At 37.7% G+C, this 19,590-nt stretch overlaps 1 protein-coding gene across 7 annotated transcripts in view; it reads left to right on the forward strand.

The window, feature by feature from the left end:
- LOC131670360 (nephrin-like) overlaps window positions 1-19,590 on the forward strand; it is a 67,590-nt gene that overhangs the window by 43,542 nt on the left and 4,458 nt on the right. For all 7 annotated transcript variants that reach the window (XM_058945895.1, XM_058945894.1, XM_058945892.1 and 4 more), the window contains 7 exons: window positions 1,789-1,899; window positions 4,559-4,819; window positions 8,899-9,050; window positions 10,223-10,364; window positions 13,755-13,885; window positions 17,764-17,923; window positions 18,476-18,856. In XM_058945895.1, the coding sequence (XP_058801878.1) occupies window positions 1,789-1,899; window positions 4,559-4,819; window positions 8,899-9,050; window positions 10,223-10,364; window positions 13,755-13,885; window positions 17,764-17,923; window positions 18,476-18,856 (1,338 nt within the window). The remainder of the gene's footprint in view (window positions 1-1,788; window positions 1,900-4,558; window positions 4,820-8,898; window positions 9,051-10,222; window positions 10,365-13,754; window positions 13,886-17,763; window positions 17,924-18,475; window positions 18,857-19,590) is intronic.

The raw sequence follows: 19,590 nt of genomic DNA on the forward strand, positions 1-19,590 counted from the left end.
CGCGCTCTCTGCAGTAGGAAGACGCGAACGAGCGAGGCTACATCTGAATTTTAAACTAATCTTTTCGCGTTGATAAAACTTGGTCGAGTTGAACCAGCGCATCCATCCCTTCCAGAAAGGGGTAACAATTAAGAAAACTTTGTCGCGCTTTCCGATAAAAGAAGAGTTCAATCAAGTCTTTTCCATTCACAGCAAAAAGTTTGAAGTAGAAAATATTGCAGCACACGCACATATACTCAGACATTCAAATATCTCAATTTTATTACGATGTTGATGAGTTAAGACTTTTCTCGATTAAAAGCACCAAGAAAAGTCGGCAATATAGAAGTCCCCAAAAAAAGACCGTAAATGCACTGACCTCCTTCATGTCATACACACGAGTTTTCAACGGGGCGAAGAATAGAAACGGAGAGAGAGAGAGAGAGAGAGAGAGAGAGAGAGAGAGAGAGAGAGAGAGAGTAAAGGAGAGCGGGAGGGAGGGAGTGAAGCACCGGCAGAAGTGAAAAAAAGAATAAACGAAAGATTAAAAAGCGAGTCGGGACCTCGTGAATTTTCTTGCCGTGAGCGCAAAACAAAGCGCCATTCTGGCCTCCCTCCCAACCTTTTGTGTGATTTTTCCAGCCCGAAAAAAAAGAGGTGCAACTGGAAGGGTATGTCATTTAGACGCCACCTACGGAAAAAAATATTAACCGTTGCGCGCGCTTACGATAACACAAAAATATTATTCAAATATCGTGCGCTGCGCGCAATATTTTGCATGCTGTGTCTGCACAAAAGCCATCGACAATGCCGCTTTTTTCGAGGTGCATGATGATGGATATGGATGAGATCTACTTACTTATATGTATAAATAATGGTGATGCAATAGTTTGCGTAGAATATCACATCTACTTTTCGTTTGCGTGGTTCTCCAATTTCACACTTGAGTGTTGGGTATATATGTATATAAGCGTATCTTTTGAGCGATACGTGAGTCATAGTAAACAACGCGCACAAGGTGAAACGAAAGAATCATTGACGTTTAAATGTTTGCCTCCTTCTTCCCGCGATGGCGCTTGTGCAATACCTCGTGCGGTTAGGTCCATTGTCGAGATAAATCGTGTTGATTGATCCCTCGGTGTAGCTCAGTCGCTTTGTTTATATTTAACTAGCGAAAATCTGGCTCTCACCATGATTTACATAATTCTTATTGAATTGGTTTTCGTTGGATACGCATTAAATCGATTGTATGTTTATTGGGGGAATTTATACGATTACGTTTCCAATTAAATTCGATAATACAATTTTCTTTATTTATATCAATAATACTGATAAATCAAGTTATATCAATACAAAATATAATTATTGTTGATTAATTATGAATTCTATTGATTAGTCGAATGAGAAAGAATGTTTCACGTAAATAATTAAACATTCATCATGAGAATTTTAGTTTCTATTCCAAAGCACTGAACGTCCTTTTTTCCAGGAATTAATGTATTTCTTTCTCTAGGGAGATGTAAATTACACGTTGGAAATTAATCAAAAAGCGTACATGTAAATAGAATTATTCAAAAATACGAAAGAGAAAACGTTTAGTCGCTGAGTATCCGAGCGAGTCACATAAGAGTTGTCGTAGAACTTTTACAAAAAATAAAAAATTCAAACGACTTGCAAGCTCCGGTGCAAACGCTCTCTCTATCTCGCTTGTCGAGTTCTCCCGCTCTCGAGCCTTCGACCCCGGAAAATTTTTCGCGTGTAGTTTTGCCTCTCTTTTAAAGCTCCCTTTTCTTTTATCCTTTGTTCCAGTTCCGCCGTTAAAGCCGATAATCTATGACACCAAGAAGCGGGACATGAGCAAGCACGTGGAGGCTTATCCGGAAGGCGCCGATCTCGATCTTATCTGTGAGGTCCATGGTGGTGAGTGTGTTCTTCCATTCTTACGTAGATACAAAAGAGACATTATCGCTAGCATGCAAGTGTATATACATATCTATTAACCAGCGTGCCAAGAGATGGCATTTAGGCTATACTGCAGCTGCAACGGAAGCTTCTTAGCTCTCGCAATTCCCACGCGTACGAGTGCATTTCCTGCACTCGTACCTCTATCCCTTCCCCTCTTTTCTTTCGTATTATTCGTAGGTGTACGTGTATATCTGTGTGTGTAGCGAAGAAAAACTTTCGACTGCGTCAAGCTGGCGTAAGTCCAGGACCCCTGCACAACGGCAGCAGCAGCGAACGCGAAAAAGTTAGGTGGCGAACTCGTACACACGCCCAAGCCGCGCGAAGGCTTTTAAATGGAATTGGCTCTGAGCCAGTCGCACGCGGTTCAAGGAAATGGGATTTTTCATTCAAAAACGCCACGTCGCGTTGTATGCCCGCGTGCAGGCTCGTGTTGCATATACACACCACGGCAAGGATCTACTTGGACTTTATCAAAGCGATGCTAATTCTTCTGGATACTACAAGCGCTAGCCTTGTTTATATTTCATTTCCCGGGCAAAATCTACCTGGCGGCTATCTCCTTTCTTACTTTTTCTAGACGAAGTCTATAAATTTTTTAAGAGGAACCAACGACTGGGAGAGAGATAGTTCGAAGAGGAGCTCGTGAAAACCGTAGTCGACTAAAAGAACATTTGTAGTAGTATATACTTTGACTACAGTGGCTTTTTAGCTTGTCTCAAGCCTTGAAGCTACAGAAAAAGAAGAAAGAGAGAAAGTCGGCAACGAATTACTGCTGAAAAACTCGCATTTCAAAGGGAACAAATTATTCTTGTCAGAGTATTTCTTTACAAGGCGCGCGCGCACACAATTGATTTTTGTTATTATTGCCGCCTTTTTCCTCAAAACTCCTTTTCGTAAACTTATCTCCTTGACTGCGTTTTCCATTTTTCTGTCATACTTTTCACAGGCTGTATACAATTTTAGGTCGTACGATGAAAAATATGTGATGTCTGACTATGCGTTCATTCGTACTACTTGGAATACTTTATACGTGTATCGTTATTTCCGAATTGAATTTTCGTACTAATCCGATTTTATTTCAACATTAATATACGAGGGAATCAACAAATCCAGATATATTTCACATGTGATTTGTTATTTCAAATTCGTTGTACGAGCGAACGAGCAATATTACACAAATGAAATAACATTTTGCAAAATTTATGTCCTCTTCCACAAACATACAATCGGGTGCGAAAAGCAATAAAGTCGTAGAATTTATCACCATACACAAAACTGCTTATCCATGCAGTTTAATTAATTTACAAAAAAGAAAAATTCCAAAACTTTTTAAAGACAAACGACCGCATTAGATCAAGCATTCTCTAAATAATGAGGTAGTCGCAAAGAAAAGTGTCGCATTGTAACGATATGTATCACAAGCGCATAATTGATTTAGCGTAGCAATAAGCAGTACCCAACGCCCGGAAAATTTCGCTGACGAGCACAATAACGGCAGCAATATCGCTCTTGTCTGGAACCCACCCACTTTCTCTCTTTCTTACACTCTCTCTCTCTCCCTCTCTCTCTCTCTCTCTCTGCCTGTATTTTCTCGCATGTGCGGGCTCATAAAAAATCAATTTAGCAAAAGTAATGGGCTCGCGCTGGAGTGTCTCTCGGGCTGGCAGCATCGCGCGGTCGATCCCCACGAGAAACGTAATCCCAGGGCAAACGAGCAGCCGCTCGCTCGCTCGCGCGAATTAATTTAGACGGCTCAGCGTTCACCTGCAAACGACAGTTGACATGTAGAGCATTCTCCATCACCCTCTGTCTCACCTACCAGTTGCATTGTACGTCAGCGCGAGAACCAAGCCTTCCTATACGATAGCTCGCGAGAAATATAATCGCGAACTGCATGACTGATCAAAAGACACGTCATAGGCCAAGCCGACGATAACAAAGCCGTACTGTACAATTATTCGAACTAATAAGAGAGACTAGGAGACGAACTAGTCTTTTGCATGTACATCCATATTACATATGCACATGCGACAGAGCGGTCAAAGTCTGCTATTACGCTTAATTAGCTATATCGCACACTGCTTAGCTGTTGCTGCCTTGAGTGGAAGATTCCAGTTCTTTTTCAAGCCAAGAAAGAACGAAGTAATCGCGGCTGATTAATTGGCAGTTAGAAGTAGGACCATCGATTAATTTGTTGACTAGCTAACTTGGAAGCTCTTTTTCCTTTTGCTTTATTCTCGCAGAAGGGTGCAAGGAAAAAACTAGCTTGTAGAAAAGTTAAGTCGAATAGGTGAGAGCAATTCATTCTTACTTAGATCTGGCGCTTCAAGTAGGACCATGAAATTTAAAGCAGCTGAAAATCTACAATGCTGATGCTCGACATAATACTTTCCGAAAGAGTTACCGAGTTCTGTCCGTGGTGCGCGAGAGCAAAAAATAAGAGAGAAAGGTAGAGAGTGGGAGAGAGATTCTTCATCCCGCGGTCACGAAGAAAGCCGAGAACGGTAAACTCGCTAACTTTTCATCAGTCTCATTTACGTAATCAAGCTCTAATTAGCGCACTTCAAATGGCATTTTAAATAAAAGCTACGATTTCCTTTTTTCTTTATTTCAGGTAAACCGAGGCCAAGGGTGTCGTGGTATTTGGAGTCACAATTGATTGCTAATACAACGTACGAGGTGAAAGAGACACAGCATCCGAGGACTGTTGATGTTCTGAATGTTGCTATTTCGAAAGAGCCATATACAATAGTTATTAGTAGGGTGAAGATAAAGAATTTGAGGCGGAGTCATTATCATGCCAAACTATCATGCAGGGCAAACAATACACACTTGGCTGCACCGCAAACGACGACTATTGTTATCGAGATAAATTGTAAGTTGTCATTTTTACATTAATAATGGATTAAAAGATGGTACACGTCAGAACTTATAGTTTACATGAAATTATTTTATTAGATTAAATAAGAATTTTGCTTTTTAATTTAACATGTCGCGATACTGTTAGTTTAGAAGCATCGCTATTCAAAAATCAATTTATACATATTGTAGAAATTGCATTCAAAAATTTAAATCCTAAAAATACTGTTCGAAAATTGCATCCGTAGACTATAAATTTTTGTACCAAACGATGTGTGTTAATAAAATCAATGAACTTGAAACCTCGTTCGTCTCCCTTTTATAGATAGTTTACAAGACAGGAATAATAACGAAAAAGAAATCGATATGATCAATACGTGAAATCCGTGAAGTAAAATATCAATCATTAGTGAGCATCAACATATCGGCAAAAATTGAAAAAAATGAAATTATCTCGATTGATTAAATATATCAATTTTCCGAAAGAAGGTAGCAAGTAAGCCACGTGGCAATAAATACCAAGCGTACTTTTTATTTCAGTCGACGTGTAAACCACAAACTTAATCGGCAAGCCAATCCGACCGCTTTCGGGACGTATACATTCACGAGAGGCGCCCGCAAATGCTGAAAAAAAATATATATATGTATATATTCCATGAACAAGTGAGAGCGTGAAACAAAGAGATGTAAAGAACAAGCGCTTGCTGGAAACCAGCGGAGGCTGATATTTAGATTGTTCGCCGTACACGCGGAATTGAAACATTTTTTAGCGTTTAAACGCGGAAAACCCGACGTATACGAGTAGGTCCAACTGGCCAATCTTATAATTCGAGAGCTGCCAAATTGGCCATCGATCGCGAGTAAAGCTGCCTAGCGTTAACATAATAAAAAATTAAGTTTTATTACACAATCACGATGATATTTACTGTTCTAATTTGTGATCTTCTTCGGAATGAACATGAATTTTTTATTGAGGAACTGGATGTCCGCGTCTAGAATAACAAAGGAGTGATTTGAATTCAAGCCTGTGACAGTCAAATATAGCTTTAAGAAATTTATCAGTTTTATCTATAGTTAAAATTTTCTTAAGAAGTAGCACAGATCACGAGATGAATCGATATAATGTATATAATCGACTATAAATATATATTGCTCGCGTGCATTCCGCTTCTTTGCAAAAAACACATTCACTTAACAAATTCATCCCTTCTAAAATAACTTTCTGAGCAATTTATGCTCTATCCTTATTTATTTTAAATCTTATTGAACGCAAACATTTCTCATTAGTGCGAACAAATTTTTACAACGCAAAGAACGTCCTATGTCAACAGCATCAGCCCTGCTAAAGTTTAGGCCGGTCGTAACTCATTACTGTCTGACAATTACTCAAAACCCGTGAAACTACCGATCATTGAGAAATTCAGCACGTCTGAGGAATCTCTAAATTGCTAGCCACCGCACACTGCCGAATAAAATAAAAGGGATGTCCCACACGCCACCCAGGTGACTTCAAGGTATGTGTTGTTCCACCAGTCTGCAATTGGATAGCCTACGCCTTTCTCCGATTGGATCACCGCAAAGGCCCGAGGAGAAAGCGAGCACTTCTTTTCCCACTTTTCCGTAAAATATCCTTGTCCAAAAATCAAAAAAGCCAACAAAGAAACATCAAAAGAGCCAACTTTCACTGTATCTAAATTTGCGAAAAACTTTGTAATCGTGCGTACGTCTTGTGATATTACGACAAAAAAAGGAACTGGTGTCACGGATATACGCTATGTTAGAGGAGGCTGCCCACGCGCATCTCCAAGATGTTGTCTCTCTTGCCCACCATCGGCACTCCCGGGGTAGTATAGTGAGTGTTGATCCCATCTCCGAGACGTCGGGACTATACGCTCCTCCCCCTTAGCATCATCTTCCTTCTTACTACTGTATCCTGTGTGCGTTGTCAGGTTAAGGTGAGAGACCTCTCGAAGCGTCTTAAGCGAATGGCCATCCCACCGTTTTTGCATTTGTAAAGGCGAACTGCGCCTCGTTCACTTTTCTGATGTACTGCTATTTGATCCATTTCTTTGTATAAATATTGCATTCGCGACTTTTTGTCCCCACGTCTGAGGAAGTTTTTTTTATGCCCATAAAATACAACTACACGCTATTTTTGAACTTCAATTCTTGCTTGTTTATTGTAATATAACTCGTACAATCCCTATTTCAATTATGAATTATTAAATTTTATTTTACTTGCGTCATAACGACTCAAAACGTTCAACTAACTCGTATCAAATTTATTCATCATATATATACATTTACGCATATATTTTTATTAATAAATAAATACGTTTACATTACAAATATATATTTTTGAGACTGAGATTATATTTCGTTGCTAATTTTTACAATGTGAAATGATAATTTATTTAACAAATAACGACGGCGTTAAATCGCAATAATAAATTAGTACAATAATTTCATCAATCGCGTTATTTTGTTTTTAATTTATTAAATAAAAAATCGTTAAAATCGTTACACTAATTCTCTTAATTATTAAATATTTTGTGTTAAAGACGACAACGTTATTTTTTTAAATAAAGCTCAACACAGTCGATACTTTATAACATTGAAAACAATAAATATTGACTCTATAATTGTTTTCAAATTAAAAAAATATTTCTTTTTTCGTTTTTCATTCACTATTGAATCGATTAAAGACCAAAATATAAAGAATAACACTATTATTTTAAATTTTTATCAAAACTGAGCGGTAGAGAAAACCACCACTGTTATATATCTTATTAGATGAAAAATAATTATATAACATCATTATTTATTTCTGTTACTGATACTTGAAAAATAATCAATTTCGAAAAAACATTCACGAGATAAATAAAAACTTAATCAATCTGCGGGACTGAAAAAATGAAATACAGCTTCAGTATGTTATAAAGCAATGAACATACTCAATTAATATCTAACCTAAAGTTTTACCGAAATCTTTTCTGAATTATTCGACCAAATATTAACGTTCCATTCCAACGCCAGCTTTAACCGCAATAAAAATACTGGCACAAAAAATATTTTTCTCTAGCAGAGTAAAAAATTTGAATCGTTGATTCGCCTTCGTACATACCGACAGAAGTGCAAACAGACAAACGAAAACAATGGTATATTGGTATACTATGCTCGCAGCAGAAAACTTTTTATAGTTCATCAATTCGACGCCCAGGTACAGGTAGGATTGAGTCTACGAGTATGTAGCGTTCGGAACTCTTAACAGGAATGTCTGCACTTTCCAATATTTTATATGTGCACATGCTCGAGCAAGCATATTTTTGAATAGAGGAAAAGTGATTAGGCGCAGTGCGAGCGCGTTCTATTAGCGGAGGAGGAGAACCGACTAAATTTTAAACAAGTGTTAACATTTACACTCACAATCGCGCGCGCGCGCGCGCGCAGATTTCTCGTTTCCCGTACCCGTTAAAGAGAAGCAGAGCGAAGAGTTCAGCTCAGCAAGTTTAAATTAAATCATGTCGCAGCTCCCGAGTCGTACAAGACGGCGTTCGCTCGCAGTGCACATTCACGCTTGCACGCGAGAGAGAGAGAGTCCTTCTATATCCTCGCAGTCGCGCAGTGGGTAAAACTTTATGAGAAACTCGCAAGAGCGAAGCGCGACGACGACGGCGACACCGTTGCATTTTTTAATCAAGATCTCAAGTTCTTGAGGACAAAAAACTAAGCAAAAGCCGAAGTTGACTCGTTAACGCTGCAACATTAAGTTATTGCAAAATTAAACGCCTACTCACAACTATTCATATCGATTGTATAGTTAAGTAGTTTGCTAAAGCCAACCCGTCCGATGGCAACTTGCTTCGATAAGTAAATATTGAACGTTGAGCAGCTTACTCGACGGTTTTTATGGAAAAATGGATTTCTATAGTCCGGTCGAGTCGAAACGCGAAATTTGGAAAAGTAATGACTGAGAAATTCTAGTTTATTCTAAATGGAGAGAAAAAGAGCATAATAACGTAACATATTCCGATTCATTCTGCCATGATTCCTCTGTAATTGTAAGAAATAACGAATGTTGCATTTATTTTTCAGTGAAACCATTGATAGTAAGCATATTGGGGAAGGAAAAAGTAGTTTCCGCTAATAAAAGGTATGAGATCGAGTGTCAGAGTACAGGATCTAGGCCAGCCGCTATTTTAAGTTGGTACAAAGGATCGAAGCAGCTGAAAAATTCCTCGAGAGATGTAAGTAATTTATTTATAGACCTAGCACTCTCGGCTTTATCTACTACTTTTCATCAATTTTTTATATTTTATATCACTTTTGCTGTCGATAGATTGTATTTTTATCCAAAATCCATTTAGTTTTGTTTTTATTATTGCGCTATTCGGAAAACCAATAAAATATCTAGATCCGTTGCGTTACGTGACTCTTTCATCTCGTTATCAAAAAAAACCGTAAATGTTAAGAGCGTAGCAATGATACATAGAAGGGAGTTTCGTTATAAAGTCAATAGCCTCTATGAAAAATCTTCAGTGACTGATTTTCATAGAAAATAGACTTTTGAGTTAAGCCAACCATTGTACCTATGGGTTAATTCATAGTTTGCGCAATTATCATTGAAATCGCCATCTCGATACATACCCTTGCGCATTGATGAGTAATGGATATTTGGAATGCTCTACCAATTTGCATGTCATTAGTTCATCGAACCAAGGTTCATCGAGCATGTCTCTCGACAAATATATACAATTCTGGTGTAACTAAAACGATTTCATTGAATAGTTAATCGCATTTGATGCAAAGATAGTCGGGCTTTTAATACTTTATTCATATAACGTTTTGCGACTGTTGTATAAGCATAGTATAAGAAAATATAGAGTTTTTAAAACGCTCAATTTATTAGCCTGCGCGGAAACTTTTGAAACTTCAACTAAAAAAATAATTTTTGTGCCATACAATTATGAAAGATAATATTCACATTATCCCGTAGAATCCAAACTTTCCTCATAACTTCTACTTTCTCGTTCTTCTTCTGCATTTTTCCATTTCACCAATCGACTTTCAAATGATTCTTTCTCTTTTAAATAACATCGAGTAAATTTAAAAATATGATTCTAAGCTACACTTTACAATTATATTACATATATCAGAGGAATGATACAATTATTTTAAGTAATGAAACTGATGAGTGCTAAGTTGTAAACACTTGAATTTGGAGATAAAAAATAGTAAATCTAAAACTAATTAGCCATTGACAATTTAGATTTAATCAACAATTAAATTTTTTAAATTACATAAGTAACTCTACCCGGTCAATAAATACTTTACGTCTTATTATAGAAATATAATTCACTGAAAGGAAATCAAACTGAAAGCGCAAACACAAATGTTGAAATACGACAACTTTTTTTAGTTTCAGAAAGATGGAATGAGCGTAAGTATACTTCAATGGATACCCAATGCGGAGGATGAGGGAAAATACCTTATCTGTCGTGCAGAGAACCGACATTTACCGGAAGCAGCCATCGAGGATAAATGGAAGTTGAAAGTTCACTGTAAGTATAAACTTAAAGAAAAAAGCTGTCGAACATTTAAACAGAGAAAACAGACTCGAAAAATAACATTCGATTGTCTATAATGGAAGTTAAGTTTATAAAAAGGTATAAAATTTGAAAAATGTGCTACTACTATGTGGTTTTTATAAAAACTCGGAAATTTAAAACTTGAAGGGCCGCCAGATATATCATATTTTTATATTAATCAATGTATTATAGAACATTTTAAATAATTTAAATAAAGTACAATTCAATAAACTTGTTCCTTAAAAGATGAAATTGTAAAATCACATTTTTAACCATTACTTTTAAAATATAAAATTTTTGATAATTGAAAATAAAAAATCCATTCGATAAAATTCCCATGAAAAAGAAATAGTAAATCTTAATTAAAATTATAACTATGGAAGTAAATTTGAGTACTTGAAGAGTTGAAAATATTGCATTGCATTAACTCAATAATAATATACTTCAATGAAACTCTCGATTGATCTACTACTAACTTGCTTCATTCGCACTTTTCTTTGCCAAACTCACTGAGTCGTGAACCAATGAACTCTTAAAGGTTAACGATTACATTTTCAAACAGCATTTCTAATAAAAATATCGACATGAAACTTGATGTAATTTACTTGCTGATCAAAATTATTTCATAATGTGTATTTGAGTGCAGTGACTGTAACAATGCTATAACCGTCAATTTTAATTTATAGTATCAAATTCTACGTCGAAATCTACTAATTTCTATACTATGTATAGAGACATAATCTTAGAGCAAGAAAATATTATTCTAGTCTCTATTTCCATATAATAAGTCTTTTATCATCTGAAATTGGCTCTTGATCCATCATCAAACAACGCGAAAGCGGGCGTTGAGGAGCATTTTAATCGAAAATCACAAAAGAACGTGATAACGTATTTGCGTAATTCTATCGGAAAGCCAAACAAAAATACACTTGTGTACATTTTCCGACCAATAAAATTCATCACGCGTTAAAAGTAACATAATAACAGTATTCCTTTTACAACAGTTGTATCAAATTCTCTCTGCCATCCACTTCACCTTATTTCACATATAGTTCAGATCGAAAGTTCCGAACAACGACGAAAAATACTATCAAATTCCAAGCAAGGTTAAAAAAATAAAAGACTTTTCGATCAGCACACTGTTTGCATTTTCCCTCGTGAGCTTTTGAATGGAGCTCGTTCGCCGGCTAAAGTAAGTACTACAAGTATAGGGTGGGGAGAGGGCTATCGCGATCCGCGTTCAGTGCACAAACTAGCTGGATAATAGAGATGAATTCAATTTACCGGGAAAACTAATCATTTCCACTACATTTTCGCTGCTTTATCTCCAACGTCCAAGCATATAGCGGCCTTCCAATTTCACGGACGCGCTCTTTTTGACTTTTCATCGGTTTCGTAATAAGTTTTGCAACATGCGCCAATATTTGCGCGTACTATTCAAATATTAACTCTCGTACTTATCACCGTTATCGAAATATACCTACATGCGTAATATCAGACTATTTGATTAATTTTTTCGCTATCATGAAAAATAGAATAAACGTGAGCAGAGAAGTACTTTTAAAAACGAAAACAACGAAAGCTACGCGCGACAATAAAATCCCGTACGAAAATGCACTTGGCCGTACGGCACGATCAGATCAGGAAACTATCTCGTGAAAAAGCATTCGATTCGCGAGCGTTTCGCAATGAAAGAAAAAAAATAACCAGCCATATATAAGCGCGACTGAACTGTCCAACGTTGAATTTCGCCTCTCTCGAGTAAGAAGAAAATTAAGTCCAATCAGCCGGACTCTCGAGAGTACAACGTCTACGTGGAGTCACGTAGGGTATTTTAGCTTTGATCTAAAAGCCAAGAGGGGGTTCCGTGACCGACGGAGGTTACGGGCTCCACCTAAATGCATTTTATTTATTTTCAGCTGCTCTGAACACCAATTTCAAACAACAGGTAATTCGCTATTCACAATTTCATTGTTTGAATTAATTAATTTATTGATCAACTCACTAGTATTTTGAGGACGGCCATACATCCTTTATCTTATAAAAAATCCGTAGACATCTTTCAGTTTCAAAAAATATTAAACAGATCTAACGATATTGCAATTTTAGTTCCATCGACTGCCTACCTTGCTTATTTACGCTCACGTTGTCTTTGCTCCGTTATTGTTTGAATTTCAATGTCCCAAGTTCTATCCAATATTTTTCAATTTCTAAAGAAAAAGGTCATTCGTTATTAAATAATGATTGCACGGCATAATTTTGAACTTAGCTAAGATCGTTAATGCATTTTTTTGGTCATTCAAGCATTTTATTTATTAATAACTAATTACCGATACATTTCTGGATAAACCACCATCGAAATTCGTGTTCAGCATCTCAAAATATAATAAAAAAAGATAGAGAGAAAGAGAGAGAGAGAGAGAGAGAGAGAGAGAAATGGAAATCAAGCTCATATTTTACGGCTTCGCCCATTTAAAAAAGAAAGAAAAACTCTACTATACAAGAATCGCAACTCTACTATACAAGACAACTTATAGTCTACTAAAAAAAGCATATTGCCGAGGTGCAATTAACGATTGGCAAAGTAAAGTGCCTGACGACGAAGAGTGGATTCGCGGAGTAGAGTGAAAGTGTTCTTGAACTTTACGATATGCTAATTTTACGATTGTCGGCATAAAATGTAGGTCGCGCGCATGGCGAGATGGGTTTTTAAGTTGAGAGCGTTATACATCGCGCACCAGAGACATAAGTTTTCTTCGCTATATAGACAGAGAGTAGCAGCTGAATGAAGTTTAGAGAAGGCCTTTCTTCGCATGGCGCTGTAGAGAGAGTGTAAAGCAAGTTTTGTAAATCTTATTTTCCAGATCTAATAAAAGTGTTGAAGAAGTTAGAAGCGCTGTCCGATTCTCTCTCTTTCTCTGATCCATTTTAAGAAGCCCATAACTTCGGCTACGAATTGTTTTCTCTCGACCCGAGACCGCATAACCATCGTCTATCACTTCTTGTGATCGCATCATGTGCAATAATCTGCGCAGTCCCGTTCATAATTGTGATTGGCAACTTTCGTGCGCGGAATATCGTAATATGTGAAACCTCTTCACTGCGTTCATAGATCATTTTCAAATTAGAAACAGCTGGCGGAGCTGCGATGCTCTATTGCTAGAAGGTTTCTTGCACGCGAGTGCGACAAAACTATCGGGACATTGAAAAATACGAGCAGCACTTCTTCAAATTGCAAGAACTGTGCAGTGAAAATTATCGATTATTTCAAATGTGCAAGTAGACACGTTTCCCTCGAATGGTGTGGCTCGTTGTAAAGTAAGAGGGAACGATAAAAGTTGAAATATATGTTTGGTTTTGCAGTTGCTCCAATCGTGCTGCTACGTATAGGCTCAACCTTTGACCTGAAAGATATCAAGGAAGGCGATGATGTTTACTTCGAGTGCAACGTTAGAGCAAATCCCAGGAACTTTAAGCTGGCTTGGTACCACGGGGTAAATATACGCCATTTCCTTTAACTTTCTCTGAAAACGCTATCGATCAAACCCAAACTCCCTCGACAAAGAAAAGAAATACTTGTTTAAGCCAAATATATGATCGATGTACGTACGCGCGGACGAAGAAAAATATTTTTCGACCTTTCTCTATAACGTTTGGAGAGAGAGAGAGAGAGAGGGGAGAGAGAGAGAGAGAGAGGAAAAATCAGCGGTGAACTACATATCCAAGCAGTAGCTCGGGCTGAGGAAATGGATAGTCCGTAGCTTGAGAAAACAGCATGCTAGATATAGGTACACGCCTTGGATGTACGGGCTAGTCTAAAGGAAATGTTAAATTAAATGTGCCCCCGGCATTACGTGACCTTTACTCTCAATAAAACCGTTTGTATAGAAATGAACGAGCGCGCAGTCCACGTGCCAAAAATCGTTTGACATTATATGATATTAAACATTTCATTTATTTTAATAATTTTCAAAGTTTTTAAGAAAATGTCATCAGAAGATATTATGCACAGACGAATATAAATAAGAACAAAGTACAGGATTAATTTGTGGACAAGGTATAACTAAAAAATGTAGCCGATTATGTAATAAGTATTGTTCCATGATTAATTATTAAGTTTGGGAAGAGATAATCAGACTTCATCCTGAACTTTTAATTTTTTAAAAAGATAGCATAAATTGTTTAAATTTCATCTTAAATTTCAACCTAGACTCTCGGATAAAAATTCTCGTATTAAGTCTGGCTGTAATTGTTGCCAGACTTTATAGCGTATAGGGTAGTATTCATTGCCGTACTTTGACTACACTTAGTTCATACTCTTTTACATAGATTAAGCTTATTTTAAATCTCTTTGAAACTGCGCTTAAATAAGAAAATCTTTACACAGTATTTCCCGAGTAATACAGAAAGTTTGCCCAAACACGACAAAAGAAAAAGTTCGGTAGTAAATAAAAAAGAAGAGCATAAAAGAAAAAAAAATTTCTATATATTTCTTGCAATTAAAGCAAGGGGCTATAAAAGACAAGTGCACACACAAAGCCGCTTTGGCGCAAGTACAAGGCGCGGGTGCTCTCCAGTCGGGGTGGGTAATTTTTCAAGCCGTCGCGTGGTCGAGACAAAAGCACGAGCCGAGAGAGGAGCCGCTGGCGAAAAGCTCCTTGTCATTGCGCATTGCCCACTACGCCCGCCACAAGGTCCGTTGAGCTAATGTACATTAAAGTAAATAATTCGCCTTAATACGTAAAGACTCGTGGGAAAAATGGCTCATAGCACAGAGAGAAAGAGCGTCGATGCGCAAAGCGCAAAAAGCTTTTTAGCACGAGAGGAGAGAGAGAGAGAGAGAGAGAAATGGAGTTCGGTAGTTAAGCCGCTCAAGGAGGATCACGCCGCTTTCATTTATATCCCCCTTCCACTGGCGACGGATCCCTTTTCCCACGGAACCAACGCGAAAGAGCTTCGTCCTCCCTCTCTCTCGCTTTTGCGTTTATCTCTGCTCTGTGCTTGCAAGTACTCACTCACGTTCGTGTATACTCAGACCCGTGTGAAATATAAATATAAGCGGCAGATTCATTTTCGCGGAGCTATATCGCACGTTGCGGCCTCTACGTGGCCGAAGTAAAAGCGGCAGTGCCACTTGAAGATGATTATCGTCGCTGCTGGCTGATGCACCAATCCTTACTCCTCAAAGCGTTTACTGCTCGCTGCCAACAGAGGCCAAATTGCGCGAGCGCGAGCTTTTAGATACCGCATAAAAGAGAAACTGTATCTTCCCTCCTCTCACTCTCTCTCTCTCTCTCTCTCTCTCACACACACACACCCATCCATCCGCGTGCGAAAAGAGTTTGATGAGCTTTCGAAAATATATATACTCGTAAATGGAAAAATATCAATAACTTTGCTCTATCTATCCCACGATAAAATATTTTTTTCTTTGCAAAATAGTTTTTAATAGCTAACAGAAAAATGTTTTTTTAGTAAATAACATTAAAAAAAAGTGAATATTTTTCGAAATATGGAAAAATCAACAATACGAAAAGAAAAAAAATTATACAAGTAAATATTAAGGCTGACACAGTAGAGTAGTTCATTGCCATAGAAATGCATTCTCTTGGAATTATCGTAAATTTATGATCGCTCGGTATGTCGTTTCCCGGTTATTCAAAAATTTTTCGCTCGTCCAGAAAACCCGATAAATTTTACAGGAAAATCACAGGATTTCACGCGTTCACCTCGTGTATAATAATCCAATAAAAAAAAGGAAAACGAGCTCGAATTTGGCATCTGAACTATAACACGTGAGGCATGTGAATTTTATGTAGACCGCATAGGACGCGCTGTACGACGATAACGCTGAAAATGATCCCTACATGTACGAAAATTATACGCTATTCAAAAAACTTTACCAAACACCTGTTATTTTCTATTGGGCAGAAACCGAAAATACTTGATGATACTGAAAATGTTAGGGTGAGAAGGACTGAGAGTGGAAGTTTTAAAACATTTGATATAAGAACGCCGGATTTATTCAACTCGCAATGAAATAGCTTAAATATAACAAATAAAACCGGAACGCTCGGAACCAAAGTAAGATTGCAATTAAAACTAACGGTACAAATTACATTTATAAAAGTTTGAAATCTCAATCGCAAACTGAGTTAGTTAAAATTAAGAAATGATTAATTTTATGTCGGCACGGAAATCGTATCTCTAAATTTTACAAAGGTATAGTTGACGGAAGTATAATTAATAGAGTATGATTAACGCACGCGTGCTCAACGATAAGCGGCTTGCCTTTTATCAGAGCCTGATCTAGAAAGAATGAAACACATCGCCGCGCCAGCTGAGTCCGAGGCAAAAAAAATTTTTTTTTATCTTAATTCCCTTTCCTCGCACGAAGGTCGAAGGCGTGAACTTCTTGACCTCCTGCCAATGGGGTTTCATTATTCACGTATCAACTGCTCCTTACTCTGTTTGATTGGCTCGAGTCGAAGTCTGTCATGAATCCAACCGTGCGCTAAAGATTGTGCCGTGTTTTGGTGGCTCGTGTTGCGTTGTTTGATATTGCCGGCTTTCGGCTCAAACAACGGGGTGACGGACGCTCAATGTCCGTCGTCGGCAATCAGCTTTGAAAGGTAACCTTTCAACCAGTCTGATTGCCACAATGCATTTGCCATCTTTTTTAGCGATGTATGCATTTTGGCGAGTTTGGAGGCAGTGATCGTAGCAAATAGTCAAATCTGATTCCAAATCGCAACTCAGCTTGATGCGGCGCACGCCTCTCTCATACGCTTATTTCAAGTAAACAATATTCGTGCACAATAGTGTTGCTTAAGTTTCGAGTTTCGAAGAGGCTGTAATTGAATTTAACAACAAAGATAAGAGATTCTTTTAGAAATGAAAGTGTCGATGCCGCTACGCATGGTCACTCGATCTTGATTTCGAGTTCGATATCGCACGCGCGCATCGATTAGCAAAACAGTCCACGGCGTAATGAAATGATCTAAGCGCAATGTCTTTGTCCGAAAATTCTGTAAGAGCATATTTCAAAATACATCCGTAACAGAAAAATTATCTGTCACAATGTACTATTCGGACGATGTATCGGTATGACCATTTATCGCGGATATTATTCTTTTTTTAAAGGAATTGTTGGCATTTTACAAAAAATAAGCTTATAAAGATCCTCTTAATTCAATAATTTTTGTATTGGTCGCCTTTATCGATTACATTTTTCAAAAACCCTTATTTTCAAAAACCTGATTTTAATGATTGTGAAGTTCGATACAATACCTCATATAACTCGCGATAAAAACTATATTTTTAATACCTCGAACCCAGACATACATAAAAATGAAAAAACAATATTTTCCAGACCAAAGAGCTGCGACATAACGCTAGCGCGGGTATAGTGCTTGCCGATCAATCTCTCTTCCTCCAGGGAATCACTCGGGAAGCTTCAGGGAACTACAGCTGTCTTGCGGTCAACTCCGAAGGCCATAATAGATCCAATGTTATTTACCTTCATGTTATGTGTAAGTTTTTGACTGGTTTAAATAATTTTTCTCCATAGTTTTACAATTAAAAAAAAAACTTGACTGACTGCAAATTTGTCCATTGCATAAGTGTATTTTATAATACAATCATGAAAACGTTTTCATGGGAGAACAGCACGTTCTATTTGACTTTTATAAATTCATTCGCAGGACTACTCAACTGATTAAATAAAAATGCCACTCTGGATCGTCGAGATATTAATAACTTTAAAAAATAAAATTCATTTTCACGAAAGACATTTTCGCTGATTAAAAAACATGCAGTGCAATTAAAAAAGAAAAAGAATAAATTCGTAGTTGTAACTTGGCAATCTTATCTCAGTCAATCCCTTCAGAGTAGAGCGCGTCGCTCTTTAAAAGTAAGTTTAATCTGGGCACAGCCCCTTAATTCAACTAGTCTCAAGTGTCAATTTGCTTCTGTCGCGCACTTTGTAACTTACACCCTCTGTTGCGCAGTAAGCAAGCAACTCTCACTCTTTCCTCGCTACAGTGAACTGACGAGTAACGGGCTTACCATCCCTCTGTTCGCAGTCGCGCCAATTTGCAAACGTTTGAGCCCGATAAATCTGAAGGACGATTACGAGCAGCAACAACCCTCGAACTTCCTTCTCAGCAGTGGCGAAGAGAACGGAGAATCCGCGACAAATTCAAGTTTCGGTCATCGTCATTATCAAGTGCTCAATCTTGCGTGCGAAGTGGAAGCAAGTCCGACGGAAGTGTCGTTTCATTGGACGTTCAATAATAGCCGAGAATTGAGCGATGTGTCACCTTCGAGATATACCAGTGACAGTACTGTTAGCCAGCTGAAGCATCAACTTAGGAGCGACGAAGATTATGGTACCTTTGGTTGCTGGGCTAGCAATGTCGTTGGGCAATCCAAGCAGGCTTGCCTCTATCACGTTCCTACTCCTGGTATGCGATGCCAACATAATGATTAATAGCCATATCGGTTTATTCTCTCTCTCTCTCTCTCTCTCTCTCTCTCTCTCTCTCTCTCTCTCTCTCTCTCTCTCTCTCTCTCTCTCTCTCTCTCTCTCTCTCTCTCTCTCTCTCTCTCTCTCTCTCTCTCTCTCTCTCTCTCTCTCTCTCTCTGGGAGAACATTTAATCAGCAAACAGAAAAAATGCTCTTTCTTTGAATTGGGAACATTGCATACATTTTTTTGTAGTTTTTGTCAATACAATCATTTTAAAATGTTTATATGTGATATTCTAGTATGCATCAATATTTTGCCATCTCTATCTCTCTCTCGAGAAAGGAAGAGAGAGCGAGAGAGAGATAGAGAGAGGGTGAGAGAGAATTTCATCTTACAGTTGCACTTTTAGATGGAATTTATGTGTACATAGTGCGCAGGGCAGTAAAGCAAGAGATTCCTACTCTCAAGAGAAAGGGCTAGAGCTTTTCCTTGAATTCTCTCCCTCCTTCATCGCGTCACTGGTTTAAGAGCTATACGTATGTAGCTCAAAACCCTTCGAGCGCTATAGATGTACATGCGCTGAATGAGGAAAAAGGAAAATGCATCAAACTTATGAAAATATGTATATAAATTTGACAGAAATGTATAAGAGATTATTATTATTTCGATTAAATTGTCAATTGCAATAAAATTAAAATAAAAATTAAATTCTCAACTCAACTAAGTTGATT

Source organism: Phymastichus coffea, unplaced genomic scaffold, assembly GCF_024137745.1.
Source record: "Phymastichus coffea isolate CEN01 unplaced genomic scaffold, Cenicafe_Pcof_1.1 PCOF00109, whole genome shotgun sequence".
In the NCBI taxonomy this organism is placed as follows: Eukaryota; Metazoa; Arthropoda; class Insecta; order Hymenoptera; family Eulophidae; genus Phymastichus; species Phymastichus coffea.